This window comes from Macaca thibetana, chromosome 1 (genome assembly GCF_024542745.1).
Source record: "Macaca thibetana thibetana isolate TM-01 chromosome 1, ASM2454274v1, whole genome shotgun sequence".
Classification (NCBI taxonomy): domain Eukaryota; kingdom Metazoa; phylum Chordata; class Mammalia; order Primates; family Cercopithecidae; genus Macaca; species Macaca thibetana.
The window spans coordinates 27,147,406-27,164,757 of record NC_065578.1 but is presented as its reverse complement, the minus strand read 5'-3'; the positions used below and the strand labels follow the sequence as shown (position 1 = coordinate 27,164,757).

The window sequence follows — 17,352 nt, the reverse complement described above, 5'->3', positions numbered from 1 at the left end:
CCTGTGACCCTTGACTCTTGATTTTTATTCTTGTCCCTGGTGAAGGGTTTGGAACAAGGCTTGTCTAAGGCTAGCAAGAGGATAGGGGTAAACTTTTTTTAAAATATGAGGAGGTTTATGCCCATCTTAATAACAGAGTTGGGAAGAACTCAATTGAAGGAAACTGAGTTGTAGCTGGTATTATTTTTGTTTGCTCTTGAGGGCCTACATAAATCTCCCATGTGATGGGAAATGTCAGTATGGCTTTCCTGAGGTAAGAAAGGTCTTTTAACTTTTTACTTGCTGGGGCAAGAATCTTGAGGCCATTTATAAGAGCTGTTTCAATTGTGATTGGATATGACTTTTCACATGAAGAGCTTTGAAATGTGAAACCGAACTTTATAACCATAGTAATGAATCCAGTTTAGGTGAGGAAAATGGATAAGAAGAGGAGACAAAGGGCCCATAACTACGTCCTGCCGGTCATGTGTTGGAAATGGCACTTGTAGGCCCTATCCTTGTAGAAATAGGAAAAGTGCCTGACAGTTTCTCCTTAAATCATTGTGGTAGTTACCCTTCCTATATCTTTTACCTGTAAGAATGTCATCCTTAGGCTTCCTGACCACAGGGTGGCAGTAGGGCCTTTCTGAGCTTAGAGGGCACTTGGCTCTTGCTGGTATAATAGACTGGTATAATAGTTCATGGAGTAGTGTCATTCTTGTATGAATGGGTATATTTAATTTTTTTTTTTTTTTAATCTCAGTAGTGACCAAAGTGATAAAAGTATCAGTTAATATGATGTGTGGTTTAGGGAGGTTCCACGGTGAAAATGATCAAGAATGTAGTTATAGAAATGCCAGAAAAACTACTTGGACATAATGCCACAAATTCTGTAGCTTCTTCTAAAACTTGACAAATATATTTTCTTTGCTCTAAACACATAACCACAAGCCAAGAAAGGTAAATTAGTAGTCTGTTTATTTCATCAAAAATGTTTTGGATCTGATGAGTTGGGGACAACCTCCCGTTGGTCCCCTTTCATCTTTCGTTCTTCCTGGTAGATTGGATTTTAGATGAGATTAGAAAACGGACTTGTGGTTCCTAATTGTCCTTGATTCCATTGTTCTTTTGAGGAGGGAGGGGAGGGGCTCATTTTTTTTTTAATGGAAACTTTTTGCTATACCTGTGCCTACAGAAAGTTACATATATTGTATGTGTACAGCTCAGTGGATATTCTCAAATCACAGGTGCTCGTCTTTTGATGAAAAAAAATTCTTTTTAGGTGAAAGAGCGAAAAAAACAGTTAAAGAAGGAAGGAAAACCTACAATTGTAGAGGAGGATGATCCTGAACTGGTGAGTTAAATATGGGAAACGCCACTGTATCTTGTGTGACTGAGTCTACGAATTGGTGAGTTACAGAGACAGAAGCCAAAAGAATGATGACTATATGCTATTTCACATTTATTTATTTATTTATTTATTTATTTATTATTTTTGAGACTGAGTTTCACTCTTGTTGCCAGGCTGGAGTGCAATGGCGCAATCTCAGCTCACTGCAACCTCTGCCTCCCAGGTTCAAGCAATTCTCCTATTTCAGCCTCTCAAGTACCTAGGATTATAGGTGCATGCCCCCACGCCCGGCTAATTTTTGTATTTTTAGTAGAGACGAGGTTTCATCATATTGGTCAGGCTGGTCTCAAACTCCTGACCTCAGGTTATCTGCCCGCCTCTGCCTCCCAAAGTGTTGGGATTACAGGCATGAGCCACCACGCCCGGCCTTATTGTTTTATTTTTTATTTTTTGAGATGAACTTTTACTCTTGTTGCCCAGGCTAGAGTGCAATGGTATGATCTTGGCTCACCGCAACCTCTGCCTCCTGGGTTCAAGTGATTCTGCCTCAACATCCCGAGTAATTGGGATTACAGGCATGCACCACCACGCCCAACCAATTTTGTATTTTTAGTAGAGACGGGGTTTCTCCATGTTGGTCTCAAACTCCTGACCTCAGGTGATCTGTCCGCCTTGGCCTCCCAAAGTGCTGGGATTACAAATGTGATCTACTGTCCCTAGCTGTCACATATTTTTAATTTTAATTTTAATTAATTAATTAATTAATTTTTTGAGAGGGAGTTACACTCTTGTTGCCCAGGCTGGAGTGCAATGGCGTGATCCCGACTTACCGCAACCTCTGTCTCCTGGGTTCAAGCGATTCTCCTGCCTCAGCCTCCCAAGTAGCTGGGATTACTGGCATGCCCCACCATGCCCAGCTAATTTTTAGTAGAGACGGGGTTTCTCCATGTTTTTCAGGCTGGTCTCGAACTCCCGACCTCAGATGATCTGCCTGCCTCGGCTTCCCAAAGTGCTGGGATTATAGGCTACAGGCATGAGCCACCGCGCCCAGCCTCCGGCTAATTTTTTTATATTTTTAGTAGAGACGGGGTTTCATCATGTTGGCCAGGCTGGTCTTGAACTTCTTACCTTGGGTGATCCACCTGCCTCGGCCTCCCAAAGTGCTGATGTTACAGGTGTGAGCCACCGTGCCTGGCCTCATTTTTATTTTTATTTTTTTTTTTGAGACGGAGTCTCGCTCTGTTGCCCAGGCTGGAGTGCAGTGGCCGGATCTCAGCTCACTGCAAGCTCCGCCTCCTGGGTTTACGCCATTCTCCTGCCTCAGCCTCCCGAGTAGCTGGGACTACAGGTGCCCGCCACCTCGCCCGGCTAGTTTTTTGTATTTTTTAGTAGAGACGGGGTTTCACTGTGTTAGCCAGGATGGTCTCGATCTCCTGACCTCGTGATCCGCCCGTCTCGGCCTCCCAAAGTGCTGGGATTACAGGCTTGAGCCACCGCGCCTGGCCTCATTTTTATTTTTTTAAAAAACATTTTATTTGGCTGGGTGCAGTGGCTCACGCCTGTGAGCCCAGCACTTTGGGAGGCTGAGGCGGGCGGATCACGAGGTCAGGAGATCGAGACCATCCTGGCCAACATGATGAAACCCCGTCTCTACTAAAAATACAGAAATTAGCTGGGCATGGTGGCGCATGCCTGTAATCCCAGCTACTTGGGAGGCTGAGGCAGGAGAATCGCTTGAACCCGGGAGGCAGAGGTTGCAGTGGGCCAAGATCGCGCCACTGCACCCCAGCCTGGCAACATAACAAGACTCCGTCTCAAAACAATAACAACAACAACAAACATTTTATTTGAACTTAAAATGTATAAATATATATTTATTTATGTATTTGAGACAGGGTCTTACTCTGTTGCCCAGGCTAGAGAGCAGTGGTGCGATCTCAGCTCACTGCAACCTCTGCCTCCCAGGTTCAAGTGATTCTCCTGCCTTAGCCTCCTGAGTAGCTGGGATTACAGATGCGCACCATCAAGCCTGGCTAATTATTGTATGTTTAATAGAGACGGGATGTCACCATGTTGCTCAGGCTGATCTCAAACTCCTCACCTCAAGTAATCTGCCCGCCTTGGCCTCCCAAACTGCTGGGATTACAGGTGTGGGCCACCGCACCTGGCCCAACTTTCTTCAGTTGTTTTTTTTTCCTGATTATAAAAGAACACATGCTAATGATAGAAAATTTGGAAAAAGCAGAGAAATATAAAAAATATAAAATCACCAGTGTCTATCTATCCAGTGTTTGGAGCTTTTAAAGATATTGAGCTATTCATTACAGACTCCTTTATATCTTTGATGTTTGTCTTTATTAGGGACTGGAGTTTGAAGCATTTCTTTTAGTGAGCAGTGTCTAGTAAGTAACAGGATAAAAGAAAAGTCACAGAAATTTAGGGACTTCTTTATTTTCCTTTCTCTCCATATGTCACTCTTTGCTCCAGTGTCTGATTTTAGAATTTAGGCACTATTCAATCTGCATGACAGATTACTTTTGTACTTACATGTCTATTTAAGATACATTATATCTGGAGAAAAATATTTAAAGGTAGAATAACATAAGCTCTGTTCTTAAGAACTCTTGAAAATAAAGGATTAAAAACTGGTAGGGAGGGGATTGTAATTTCATTAACTTGGTGTGACATTTACCTTCATTTATTTTTTGGTAATTTTTTTTAGAGCTAGGGTCTCCCTTTGTCACCCCAGCTGGAGTATAGTGGCGTGATCTTAACTCACTGCAGCCTCGACCTCCTGGGCACAAGTGATCCTTCCACCTTAGTGGATATTATACATTCTAATAATAACCTCTGGTGGCACATACCTATAATCCGAGTGCTTTGGGGGCTGAAGTGGGAGGATCTTTTCAGCCTAGGAGTTTGAGGCTGTAGTGAGCTATGATCACACCACTGCACTCTAGCCTGGGTGACAGATTGAGACAAAAACAATAATAATAAATAATAATAGCTTCTGTTCCTATCTTTGTAAGACTACCATGTAATATACTTTTTTTTTTTTTTTAAAGAGATAGAGTCTTGCTCTGTTGTCCAGGCTGGAGTGCAGTGGCATAGTAATGGCTCACTACAGCCTTGACCTCCTGAGCTCAAGCAGTCCTCCCACCTCAGCCTCCTGAGTAGCTGGGACTACAAGTGTGTGTAGCCATACCTGGTTAATGTTTTATTTTTAATATTTTTTGTAGAGATGGGATCTCACTATGTTGCTCAGGGTGGTCTCAGACTCGAGGACTTAAGTGATCCTCCTGCCTCCCACTGTTGAAATGCTGGATCTACAAATGTGCACCACCATGCCCTGCTAATTTTTGTTTGATTTTGAGATGGGAGTTTTGCTCTTGTTGCCCAGGCTGGAGTGCAATGGCATGATCGTGGCTCGCTGCAACCTTCGCCTCCTAGGTTCAAGTGATTCTCCTGCCTAAGTCTCCCGAGTAGTTGGGATTACAGGCACACACCACCATGCCTGGCTAATTGTTATATTTTTAGTAGAGACGGAGTTTCTCCATGTTCAGGCCAGGCTGGTCTTGAACTCTTGACCTCAGGTGATCTGCCCTCCTTGGCCTCCCAGAGTGCTGGGATTACAGGTGTGAGCCACCACTCCTGGCCTGCGCACTAGTTTAAATAAAATTTTTTTTTGTAGCGATAGAGTTTCACTATGTTGCCCAGGCTAGTCAATCTGTTAGCCTCAAGCGATTGTCCTTCCTTGGCCTCCCAAAGTGTTGGAATTACGGGTGTGAGCCACTGTGCCCAACCTGTGCCAGGTTTTAATCTGCTTTATCTTGGGCTCCAAGTGAAAGTACATGGTTCAAATTGCTGGTAAAAATATTTACTCTGATTTTCTTTTGTTCTTGATTTTCTCGTAGTTCAAACAAGCTGTATATAAACAGACAATGAAACTCTTTGCTGAGCTGGAAATTAAAAGGAAAGAGAGAGAAGCCAAAGAGATGCATGAAAGGTACATATCAGTATATTCATTTTAAACCATATTTAAATCCCTAGATTAACTAACATTGGTCTTTGGTGATTTTTCTAATGAAGGAATTATGTGGCATATCATTTAAGAGACTATAAAAATAGTTACCAAAAAACAATCAAGCTTTTGTTATTTTTTTTGTTTTTTGTTTTTTGTTTTGAGTTGGAGTCTTGCGCTGTCACCCAGGCTGGAGTGCAGTGGCGCGATCTCGGCTCACTGCAAGCTCCACCTCCCGGGTTCACGCCATTCTCCTGCCTCAGCCTCCAGAGTAGCAGTCCCTACAGTAGCAAGGACTAGTTTTTTTGTATTTTTTTAGTAGAGACAGAGTTTCACCGGGTTAGCCAGGATGGTCTCGATCTCCTGACCTCGTGATCCGCCCGTCTCGGCCTCCCAAAGTGCTGGGATTACAGGCTTGAGCCACCGCGCCTGGCCACAATCAAGCTTTTGAATCACCAGGGTAGTAAGTTTTTTTTCCTTTGACTTTTGGGAATTACTGAATAGCTCTGTCCTTAGGGAGTGTATTTTTTATTTATTTTTTTGATACAGTCTTGCTCTGTCGCCAGGCTGGAATGCAGTGGGGCAGTCTTGGCTCACTGCAATCTCCACTTCCTAGGTTCTAGCAGTTCTCCTGCCTCAGCCTCCCAAGTAGCTGGGACTACAGGTGTATGCCACCATGCCCGGCTAATTTTTTGTATTTTAGTAGAGATGGGGTTTCACCATGTTGGCCAGGATGGTCTCGATCTCCTGACCTTGTGATCCACCTGCCTTGGCCTCCTAAAGTGCTAGGGTTACAGGCGTGAGCCACCGCACACTCTCAGGGAGATTATTTATAATCAAGAGCCTTATGTGTGTTCTTCCTGACGTCCTGGAGTGAAATAAGCAGCTGTTAAGGCCACTGTTACTGAGGCCAGAACCTTTTGTGGGACTAGTGGCTGCAGCTTTGGTGAGTGTATAGTACTGTACAGTGTCATTGGTAACAAAATGTTTAATGTTCTAAAATATGATTTCTCTTGAACATCAGAAATGTTAGAGTTTTGCTCTTGTTGCCCAAGCTGGAGTGCAGTGGTGCAATCTCAGCTCACTGCAACCTTCACCTCCTGGGTTCAGGTGATTCTCCTGCCTGAATTCTCCTGCCCAGCTAATTTTTACATTTTTTTTTTTTTTTTTTTTTTTGAGACGGAGTCTCGCTCTGTCGCCCAGGCTGGAGTGCAGTGGCCGGATCTCAGCTCACTGCAAACTCCGCCTCCCGGGTTTACGCCATTCTCCTGCCTCAGCCTCCCGAGTAGCTGGGACTACAGGCGCCCGCCTCTTCGCCCGGCTAGTTTTTTGTATTTTTTAGTAGAGAGAGGGTTTCACCGTGTTAGCCAGGATGGTCTCGATCTCCTGACCTCGTGATCCGCCCGTCTCGGCCTCCCAAAGTGCTGGGATTACAGGCTTGAGCCACCATGCCCGGCCAATTTTTACATTTTTAATAGAGATGGGGTTTCACCATGTTCATCAGGCTGGTCTCGAACTCCTGACCTCACGTGATCCACCCACCCCAGCCTCTCAAAGTGCTGGGCTTACAGGTGTGAGCCACTATGTCCGGCCGAGTTTTGTTTCTCTATGTATTTTATATTGTTGTTTGGTATGTACCAATAACTAAAATTTGCTAGTTGAGGTTGTGTGAAATGTCTTAGTTTTGGGATAGGGTTTTGTCCAGAGATCTTAAGAACTTTGGGTTTATAATGGTCATTCTGCTGAAGTAAGGTGGCCTGTGTTCTCGACATAGCTTTGTCACTGAAACAGCCCAAAACCTCACATTGCTCTTGGCTGGGCTTTGGTTACTTTATCTGTGTAACAGAGATATTTATGTCTTTCCCCACAGCCATGCCCACAGTCTGATCTGCGTGTTTTAGAATGAGACATTCATGAAAATACTTTGAGCCCTTTCCAGACAGCCATCTTTGTAGACTTCTAGGGGAACTTATTTACTATATATGCTTGCTTCTGTGGGGAGATGCCATCTTGTATGGTTAATTCAGTCTATAAGTATCATATAAATAATATGATCTGGTTTTCCTCCTAGGAAACGACAAAGGGAAGAAGAGATTGAAGCTCAAGAAAAAGCCAAACGGGAAAGAGAGTGGCAGAAAAACTTTGAGGTAAATTTCTAAGGTGGCCAGGGATTCTAATTCCAGAATAAGGCAACTTGGTTCCTGCGGCACTCCCAGGACTGAGTTGGGTAGTTAGAGGGAAGTGGGATATGTGGGGAAGAGTGGGAGCTGTGAAGAATGAGATTGGTCTTGGCTCAGCCTCCTGTAAACTCTGTAGCCTTGGCAAGGGCAATGAGGATCCCGGAATGGCTTTTTAAAAAATTATTACTTTTTTTTTTTTTTTTGAGACAAGAGTCTCGCTTTGTTGCCCAGGCTGGAGTACAGTGGCACTATCTCGGCTCACTGCAATCTCCGCCTCCCGGGTTCACGCCATTCTCCTGCCTCAACCTCCCGAGTAGCTGGGACTACAGGCGCCTGCCACCACGCCTGGCTAATTTTTTTGTTTTTTTAGTAGAGACAGGGTTTCACCACGTTAGCCAGGATGGTCTCGATCTCCTGACTTCGTGATCCACCCGCCTCTGCCTCCCAAAGTGCTGGGATTACAGGCGTGAGCCACCGCGCCCAGCCTAAAAAATTATTTTTTTAAATTATTGTTTTTTTTTTTTTTTTTTGAGATGGAGTCTTGCTCTGTGCCCCAGGCTGGAGTGCAGTAGCGCGATCTCGGCTCACTGCAAGCTCCGCCTCCCGGGTTCACGCCATTCTCCTGCCTCAGCCTCCCGAGTAGCTGGGACTACAGGCGCCTGCCACCTCACCCGGCTAATTTTCTTGTATTTTTAGTAGAGACGGGGTTTCACCATGTTAGCCAGAATGGTCTCGATCTCCTGACCTCGTGATCCGCCCGTCTCGGCCTCCCAAAGTGCTGGGATTACAGGCTTGAGCCACTGCGCCCGGCCAATTATTGTTTAATTTATTTTTACAGCACACTAACAGTTTGACCCTGAATGGTTTTTTAGATTGTAGTAGGCACAGCTGCCCAGTGGGCTCAAGAAAAATGGATTGCACTTTTAATTTAGGGGGTAAACATAGAGTATTGCCCTGCTTGGAGATCTGTTAGTAGACGCTGAAGTTCTTGTGGCCCCAGTGTCCTGCCTACAGAGAGAGTTAGAACTTTTGAACTTGACTCTTCTTTGACACCCTGGTTATATCCTTCAGGTGGCTGGCCAGAAGGATTGTGGCAACATTTGGTCTTTTCTTCTATAGGATTTAGGACTCATGGTTAGGGGCTGGCTAATCAGAGTTGATGACTTTGTTTCTGTTCCACTTTATGTATGGAAAGAGAAAAAATGGTAATAAGGTAGAGGTCCTAGTGGCCATCCCTACACAACTGGCTAGGCATTGTACTGGCTTTGGAGCAGCCATCCAAGTTTTGGGGGGCAGCAGAAAGATGTAGTGGAAAGAGTAGCTGTACTGCTAGCTAGCTCTATGGCTTTGAGAAAATCATTTAACCTTTTTGAGCCTCAGTGTTATTTGTGAAGCACTGGTAGCAGTACACACCATAGTCGGGTTTGGGGAAGATTAGAAATACCATATGCTGTCCAGGCACGGTGGCTTACGCCTGAAATCCCAGCACTTTGGTAGGCCGAGGCGGGTGGATCACGAGGTCAGGAGATCGAAACCATCCTGGCTAACGTGGTGAAACCCTGTCTCTACTAAAAATACAAAAAATTAGCCAGGCCTTGTGGCGGGCGCCTGTAGTCCCAGCTACTCGGGAGGCTGAGGCAGGAGAATGGGATGAAGCCGGGAGGTGGAGGTTGCAGTGAGCTGAGATCACGCCACTGCACTCCAGCCTGGGCGACAGAGCAAGACTTCATCTTACCATCTCACAAAAAAAAAAACAAAAAAAGAAATACCATATGCTAAACGTCTATCCTTGAGGTCCCAAGAAATAGGGCCTCGGTGTTGTGATGATTATTACTCATTTTGTCCTCCTCTTCCAACCTGCAGCTCATCCTGCTTTCTAGGGGTGCTGTGACACTTTCTCAGGCCCATGAGAGTAGGAAGAAAGCTCTGTTCTACTCTTTTTTTTTTTTTTTTTTTTGAGACGGAGTTTCGTTCTTGTTGCTCAGGCTGAAGTGCAATGGTGTGATCTCGGCTCACTGCAACCTCCGCCTCCTGGATTCAAGTGATTCTCCTGCCTCAGCCTCCCAAGTAACTGGGATTACAGGCATGCGCCACTGTGCCTGGCTAAGTTTTTATATTTTTAGTAGAGATGGGGTTTCTCCATGTTGGTCAGGCTGGTCTCGAACTCCCAACCTCAGGTGATCCACCTGCCGTGTGAGCCACCATGCCCAGCCTATGCTACTCTTTTTTTCTTTCTTTTTATTTGATATGAAGTCTCGCTCTTGTTGTCCAGGCTGGAGTGCAGTGGCCTGGTCTTGGCCCACTGCAACCTCTGCCTCCCAGGTTCAAGCGATTCTCCTGCCTCAGCCTCCTGAGTAGCTGGGATTGCAGGCACCTGCCACCATGCCTGGCTAATTTTTGTATTTTTATTAGAGACAGGGTTTCACCATGTTGGCCAGGCTGGTCTTGAACTCCTGACCTCAGGTGATCTGCCCGCCTCGGCCTCCCAAAGTGCTGGGATTATAGGTATGAGCCACTGCGCCTGGCCAGCTCTATTCTACTCTTGGATTATTCCAGGGGACTGAACTGAGCTGGGCTACAGGAGGGTGGATGGATGGCAGAGCAGGTTTAGGCCTTTCCACTCATTAAGTGGTCTCCTCACCTCAAACTTCTTTTGTACTTAGGAAAGTCGAGATGGTCGTGTGGACAGCTGGCGAAACTTCCAAGCCAATACAAAGGGGAAGAAAGAGAAGAAAAATCGGACCTTCCTGAGACCACCAAAAGTAAAAATGGAGCAGCGTGAGTGACCACCCAGGTCACAGGCACAGAACCTTCCCCCTGCTATCTCCCTTCCTGCTTCAAAGGACTCATTCTTTCCTCCCACTTCCACCCCAACATAGAGTAGAATTTGCTTTTTAGTCCATTTTGTTTTCAATACAATTTAATATTGATCAGAGTAATTCTTTTGTACATTGAAATGAGGGGCTTGGTTTAAAAAAAGACCTTCCCCTCTCCCTGCCCCTAGAACAACCAGGATTGGAAGGTGCCACCATTGGTGCTGCCTTCTCTTCCCACAGCCTGTAACTCAGTGTTTTGTACTTCACTGAATTGTGATGGTTAGAAACTTTGTGGATAGTTTGTGGAAATCATCTGATTAAACATATTGCTTAAAATGGTATTGCTGTGACTTCAGAGACAAGCCTGGAAGGGGCACCTTAGGAAGCCCCTTCGCTTCAGTTGCTCGCTTCTGGGTGTGTTCCCTTCGAAGGCCCAGATGAGACAGGGAACACTTGTGGGCACACAGAGCGGCATCTGATGCCCTGATGCCCTGTGGTGTTTGGCATGTGCCCCCGTCTACTGACCAATCAGCGTGGCATGAGGTCCACGCCACCCAAACCTTTCACTTTCCAAAGAGCTAGCCGTCCTCCACCCAGTACCATGTCCTAGCCTGTCTGCATTTGTTAGTGGTAATATTCTTTATGTATAATAAATTTTTATACCCAAGCCATTGATGTACTCTTCCTTGTCCTCTCCCTTGTGGGTCCCTTATCTGGCTTGGCCCAACCCCAAAATGGTTTGGGGTTGGACAGACCTGGCTGAACCTTAGTTTCTTCATCTACAAAATGGGAATATAAATTACTGTGGCAGCTTTTAGGGAGGATTTGCCATGGCATATACAAGGTAGCTACCACAGTGCTCCTTGGGTATTGCCCATATACTATTATTTCTGTGTAAAATGAAGATACTGATTGTTTTGAGGATTAAATGAAGTAATATATGAAAGCGTCCAGCTCATAGTCTATGCCCAGACGTCCTGCTTGCTTTCAGGGACGGAATCAGCCCTTGGGAGGGGCCTAAAGTGAAAAGTGGAAAGGTGACACTTGAAATGTGAAGATAAAGGAAACTAGGTGACTCAAAACTAGACTTTGCTTTTTGCAATGTCTTGTAGATGAGTAAACAGGCACCATGACTACGAAAGGCACCGTGGCTTTTAGTATCATGAGAAGTGCAACTTTCCTTTCTCTGTGGGAGAGGACAGAGGCTTGGGTGTCTTACTGTCCTTCCAAGTACAGCTGAGCACGTCCAAACCACACATGAAGTAGAGCACAGAGGTGGGTGGGTGGGTGGGTAGGTGTGCCTCTGGCTAAACTGGACCAAGGCAGAGGAAGGAAATGTTTAGTTGCCCTGCAAAAGTGATACATGCCGTGAGGTAATGCAGGCTGTCCTGCCAAGGGGGGCAGTGATTATCTTTTCTAGCCAGGCAAAGCAAAGCGACCCCCATTTCAGTCCAGGATGTGGGTGCACACACCCCTTCCTTAGAGATTAAGTGGTGGTTGTTCAGTTCAGCTATCTACAAACTTACCTTTATCCTCAAGGAGGCTGTGCCAGCAATTAGCTATGGGTATTAGTTCTCACACTGCTATGAAGAACTACCTGAGACTGGGTAGTTTATAAAGAAAAGAGGTTTAATTGACTCATGGTTTTGCAGGCTGTACAGGAAGCATGGCTGGGGAGGCCTCAGGAAACTTAGAGTTGTGGCAGAAGGTGAAGAGGAAGGAGGCACATCTTACCTGGCCAGAGCAGGAGGAAGAGGGCACAGGGAGAGGTGCTATACACTTTTAAACAACCAGATCTCACTATCACGAGATACTGATAGACAAGGAGGACTCACTATCCCAAGAACAGCAAAGGGGGCAGCCCTTATGATCCAATCACCTCTTATCAGGTCCCTCCTCCAACATGGGGGATTACAACTGGGCATGAGATTGGGGCGGGGACACAAATCCAAATCATGTCAGGTGTGTTTATTCATTGAACAAATGTGCTGGTTTAGAAATAAAATGGTGAACACCGCAGGACCCCTGTTGCCTGCCTCACAGCTGGGGCACACGGGCAAGGAGACTGTGTCCACTGCTCTGAGAAGGGGGCCCTTGATCTCATTTTTAGCAGTCAGGGAATGTTTCCTGGAGAAAGTGGCCCTTTTAAAATCTGGAACCCAGGGGCTGATGCATCAGTTAGGAATGTTTTGGCTGTAAGGAACAACTGGCAAAAAGAGGAATATTTTACTTCCATAAGTGGAGACGGGGTTTCAGGGATTGTTCATGGTGGAATCATTCATTCAGTAATACCTCCAAGGAAACAGGCTCTTGCTATGCTTCTCCGTCCTCTCTGGAGGGTTTGGCATCTCACAGTTGCAAGAAGGTTCTAGCACCACATCTTATAACAACTACCAAACAGAAATAAATCATCCAAGAAGCAAAATTTTTCCCAGAAGATGTCACTGGTTAGAAAATGGGTCACATGGACACCCCTTGGTAAGTTTGGCTGGGAGAGCTGTGAAGAACAGACGGGCAATACACCAAGCCTTCCTCCTTGGGACTGGGCACGTGTTTCCAATAGAAGTTGGTAAAGATGAAAGAATTCCTGCTGGAAAGGCCGGGCGCAGTGGTTCATGCCTGTAATCCCAGCACTTTGGGAGGCCAAGGTGGGTAGATCACGAGGTCAGGAGATAAGACATCCTGGCTAACACGGTGAAACCCTGTATCTACTAAAAATACAAAAAATTAGCCGGACGTGGTAGCAGGCGCCTGTAGTCCCAGCTACTCGGGAGGCTGAGGAAGGAGAATGGCGTGAACCCGGGAGGCGGAGCTTGCAGTGAGCCAAGATCGCACCACTGCGCTCCATCCTGGGCGACAGAGTGAAATTCCACCTCGAAAAAAAAAAAAGAATGCCTGCTGGAAACAATGAACAGTGTCTGGCACAGAAGGGGTGGGACTTGAGGGAAAGGTGTTTCAGTCAGAGGGAATGGCATGTGCAAAGGCCCAGAGGGTAAGAGAATAGCCCATTCATGGGACTGAACAACATTTGTTATGCCTGGAGCACAGACGTGAGGTGAGATGAGACCAGGGAGATCATAATGGCATATTGAGGAATTTGGGTTTCGGTCAGTACATCCTGTTTTCCTAGATGGACCAAAGTTTTCCTACTTCCTTTCTGGCGCATTTTAGTGACAGACCCACTGGACAGATCAGCAATGGTCCCAGCCCATTCTCATAACCCTGCTTGGAGCAATCTCTGTGATGACCTGGCTGGGGAGGGGGGTGTGTGCTGGGCATTGACTTGAGGCAGTACAGTCAAGACTGGCCTCCAAGGCAGGGCTGTGGCTATGGCAGTGCCATTCTCTCCCACCCCTTCATCCACAAATAGGTTAAGGGGCACTCTCTAGGTAGGGAAGGCTTGCTGGAGGAGTGCCAGGGCCCAGAGAAAAATGAAAAGCTGGATGAGCCACTTTTCTTGTTTTCTGTAAATAATGGAGCAGATAGGCTCCCCAGCTGTGGAGTTGGCTGGCAAGAGGACCTTTGTGGACAGAGGTGAGGTGGAAGGAGCCAGCCAGGTATGGTTAGAAACCCAGCATGTGGGCCGGTAACATCAACTCTGAGCCTCAGCATCCTAGTATGTAAAGTGGGAATTGCACCTTTAAAATGAAGTGTAGGCCGGGCACGGTAGTTCACGCCTGTAACCCAGGCACTTTGAGAGGCTGAGGCAGGCGGATCACTAGAGGTCAGGATTTTGAGACCACCCTGGCCAACATAGTGAAACCTCATCTCTACTAAAAATATAAAAATTAGCTGGGCATGGTGGCACAGGTGTGGTGGCACGTGCTTGTGTCCCAGCTACTTGGAAAACTGAGGCAGGAGAATCACTTTAACCCGGGAGGTGGAGGTTGCAGTGAGCCAAGATCTTGTGCCACTGCACTCCAGCCTGGGCGACAGAGAGAGACTCTGTCTCAAAAAAAAAAAAAAAAAAAAAAAAGAATTGTAACCACTGAAAGATAGCATCAGCTGTTGCCTTTGGCATTCCAGTCACCTGAACCCCCACACCCTATGGCTGTGGCTTCTCAGCTGCTTCCTGGAGCAGCCACAGCCAGCTTCACTTTCTGGCCCCTCCCGCTTCCCTGGGGCCCCAGTGGCAGTAGGAGGAAGTGTGTGGGACGTTGTGGATGGGTCTGGGCCTGCTCTGAGGGTGGAACCTCAAGGAAACAGGATTTGCCCCTCTCCATTTCCTTCCCCCTCTCCCCAACCTCAACCTAGCACGTCTGGATCATCTGCCCCTTGCTGGAGGTTATCAGTGCTTCTCACATTAGAACTGGGGGCTCAGAGCTCGACAAGGGCACTGTGAAATGAGTGTAAAAGGGACGTGAAGTCACCCACCTCCTTGAGTTTTCTGCTCTGCCACTCATTAGCCTCGTGTCTCTGGCAAGTCATTTCCCCTCTCTGGACTTTAGCTGCCTCGTCTGGTAAAATGAGGGTAAAAACACCTTCTGCATTCCTGTTCTGCAAACCAGTGAGATTCTGTTCATGATAAAAAGCAAAAGGAGGCAAACCCTCCAAATGGAGACAATATGCCTGCATGTGGCATCAGACAGACTGGAGTTTGAATCCTGACTCTACTGTGTGTGTTATATCCTGAGGGTTGAGGTCAGGGAAGCCAGGTGCCCAGCACGGCGGGGTGCACAGTGGCTATTCCTCCCTGCCCCACTCCTGCTGGTTGTTCCCTGCTTTAATAAAGGGATGAAAGAGCTGAAGATTGAGGACACACCTGGGAAGCTTGTTAAAAAGGCATTTCCTTTTTTTTTTTTTTTTGAGACAGGGTCTTTCTTTGTTGCCCAGGTGGCAGTGCAGTGGCACGATAATCATGGCTCACTGCTGCCTCAACCTCCCGGGCTCAAACTGTCCTGCCTCAGCCTCCTGAGTAGCTGTGACCACAGGTGTGCACCACCATGCCTCACTAATGTTTTAATTTATTTTTTGTAGAGACGAGGTCTGTGTTGCTCAGGCTCGTCTCGAACTCCTGAGTTCAAGCAATCCTCCCACCTCAGCCTCCTACAGTGCTAGATTATAGGCATAAGCCACTGCACCTGGCCTATAAGAACATTTTCTGATTTCCCTGAAGGTTCTGATTCAGGGTAGGGTATGTGTGTGTGTGGTAGGGAGACAGACAGCTGGATCTTTAACAAGCTCCCAACTTCACCTAGCCAGGGCTGAAGTCATCAGGCAGGGACAGCCAGTCCTCCAAGAGGTGGGGGGTGGGTGGAGCTTAGGGTTCTGTCAGTGATGCCATTATTCTAACCACACACCTGTGGCTCAGCGGGGCTGCCAGTCCCCTGGTGGGAGATAGGCAAGCGTAGTTAGAAACAGCCTCTGAAGGATTGGACTCTCCTCTCCTTGGCTTCCTCCGGAGTCCCTCCAAGCCTGTATTGCTCTATGGGCTGCTACCTTGCAGTCGCCTTGGTGCTTGTTAAATTTCACTTCCTGGCCCCATCACCAGCCCTGCTGTATCAGAATTTTTTTTTTTTTTTTTTTTTTTTTTTTTTGAGACGGGTTCTTGCTCTGTCACTGAGGCTGGAGTGCAGTTGTGAGATCATGGCCCACTGCAGCCTCAATCTCCTGGGCCGGAGCGGTCCTCCTACCTCAATCTCCCAAACAGCTGGGACTGCAGGTGCGAACTACCACACCTGGCTAATTTTTTTTTCTTGGTAGAGATGGGGTCTGGATTTGTTGCCCAGGCTGGTCTCAAACTCCTGGTCTCAAATGATGCTCTGCCGCAGCCTCCCACAATGATGAGATTACAGACATACACCACCACGCCTGGCCTACCTTTATTTAATTAATTTATTTTATTTTATTTTTTTGAGATGGAGTCTCACTCTTGTCACCCAGGCTGGAGTGCAATGGTGCAATCTCAGCTCACTGCAACCTCAGCCTCCTGGGTTCAAGCAATTCTCCTGCCTCAGCCTCCCAAGTAGCTGGGATTACAGGCACTCGCCACCACGCCTGGCTAATTTTTGTATTTTTAGTAGAGATGGGGTTTCACCATGTTGATCAGGCTGGTCTTGACCTCCTGACCTCGGGTGATCCACCCACCTCAGCCTCCCAAAGTGCTGGGATTACAGGCATGAGCTGTGCCCGGCTAAAACTTTATTTTTAACAAGTTCTCCAACTGAGTCTGATGTGAGGAAAGGAATTGACCTCTAACCCTGGGACACTGGACAGGAGCTTGGGTAAATAAAGTGATTTTCATTTACTGAACTCCTGGTGTGTACCACTCATCATGCTAAGTGTGAGGAAGGGAGTATGTGTCGCTGTTACAGACTCAGGAAACAGGCTCAGAGAACATTCACTGCAGGGCTCAAGCTGAGGACCAGCGGTGATGATTAAACCCTGACCTGGCAGATTCTTAGAGTTGGCATTTGAGAATATCCACCTATGCCTTGGCCCAGTTTGCTTTCCTCTGTGGCCTGACACCTCTGCTCCCTGCTAAGCCCAATATTTTGGTTGTGGTGGGGGGTGGTGGGGAGAGGTATTAATAGAAATAGAGTAACTTTCAGTGCAGAATGTGCAAAGCTGGAGCCCCGGGTGCAGTCGTAGAGGTTTTTGCCAGAACTCTGGTCCTTTGCCTTGGTCAGACAAGGGACTCCTCAGTGCAAGGGTTTGTCTTCTCCCTCAGCCTGGTGGCTATGGAGACAGGGATGGCTTTATCTCCCTCTCAGCCAGATATGGCTTCAGAAGGCAGAATCTTCTCTTTCCTAAAGGCTAGGCATTTCTGAAGGCAGGTCTGTCTCCTTTTCTGTTGAGGGCACCTGTAGGCAGGGCTTTGTCACACATTGTACTGGCCTCCTGTGGGCAAACTGGCTGTGTGTCCCCTAGACAGGGGTGCCTTCTGAAAGCAGCTTTGGGTTTTTTTCATCAACTTGGGGCTCACTGGATTCAGGGCTGTACCCACTGAAGCCCGGGCTCCTGAGGGCAGGGCTGTGTCCCCATCTCCCCCAGGCTGGGGACTCC

The 17,352-nt window shown here is 46.9% G+C and overlaps 2 protein-coding genes across 3 annotated transcripts in view; both read left to right on the top strand.

The window, feature by feature from the left end:
* Positions 1 to 11,014, top strand: part of LOC126958026 (dnaJ homolog subfamily C member 8) — a 614,804-nt gene extending 603,790 nt beyond the window's left edge. For both annotated transcript variants that reach the window (XM_050796069.1, XM_050796076.1), the window contains 4 exons: positions 1,262 to 1,333; positions 5,245 to 5,336; positions 7,423 to 7,498; positions 10,195 to 11,014. In XM_050796069.1, the coding sequence (XP_050652026.1) occupies positions 1,262 to 1,333; positions 5,245 to 5,336; positions 7,423 to 7,498; positions 10,195 to 10,317 (363 nt within the window). In that variant the 3' untranslated portion in view covers positions 10,318 to 11,014. The remainder of the gene's footprint in view (positions 1 to 1,261; positions 1,334 to 5,244; positions 5,337 to 7,422; positions 7,499 to 10,194) is intronic.
* The window catches only part of RPA2 (replication protein A2), a 342,664-nt gene that overhangs the window by 26,225 nt on the left and 299,087 nt on the right, over positions 1 to 17,352 (top strand). The gene's annotated exons all lie outside the window — the stretch shown is intronic.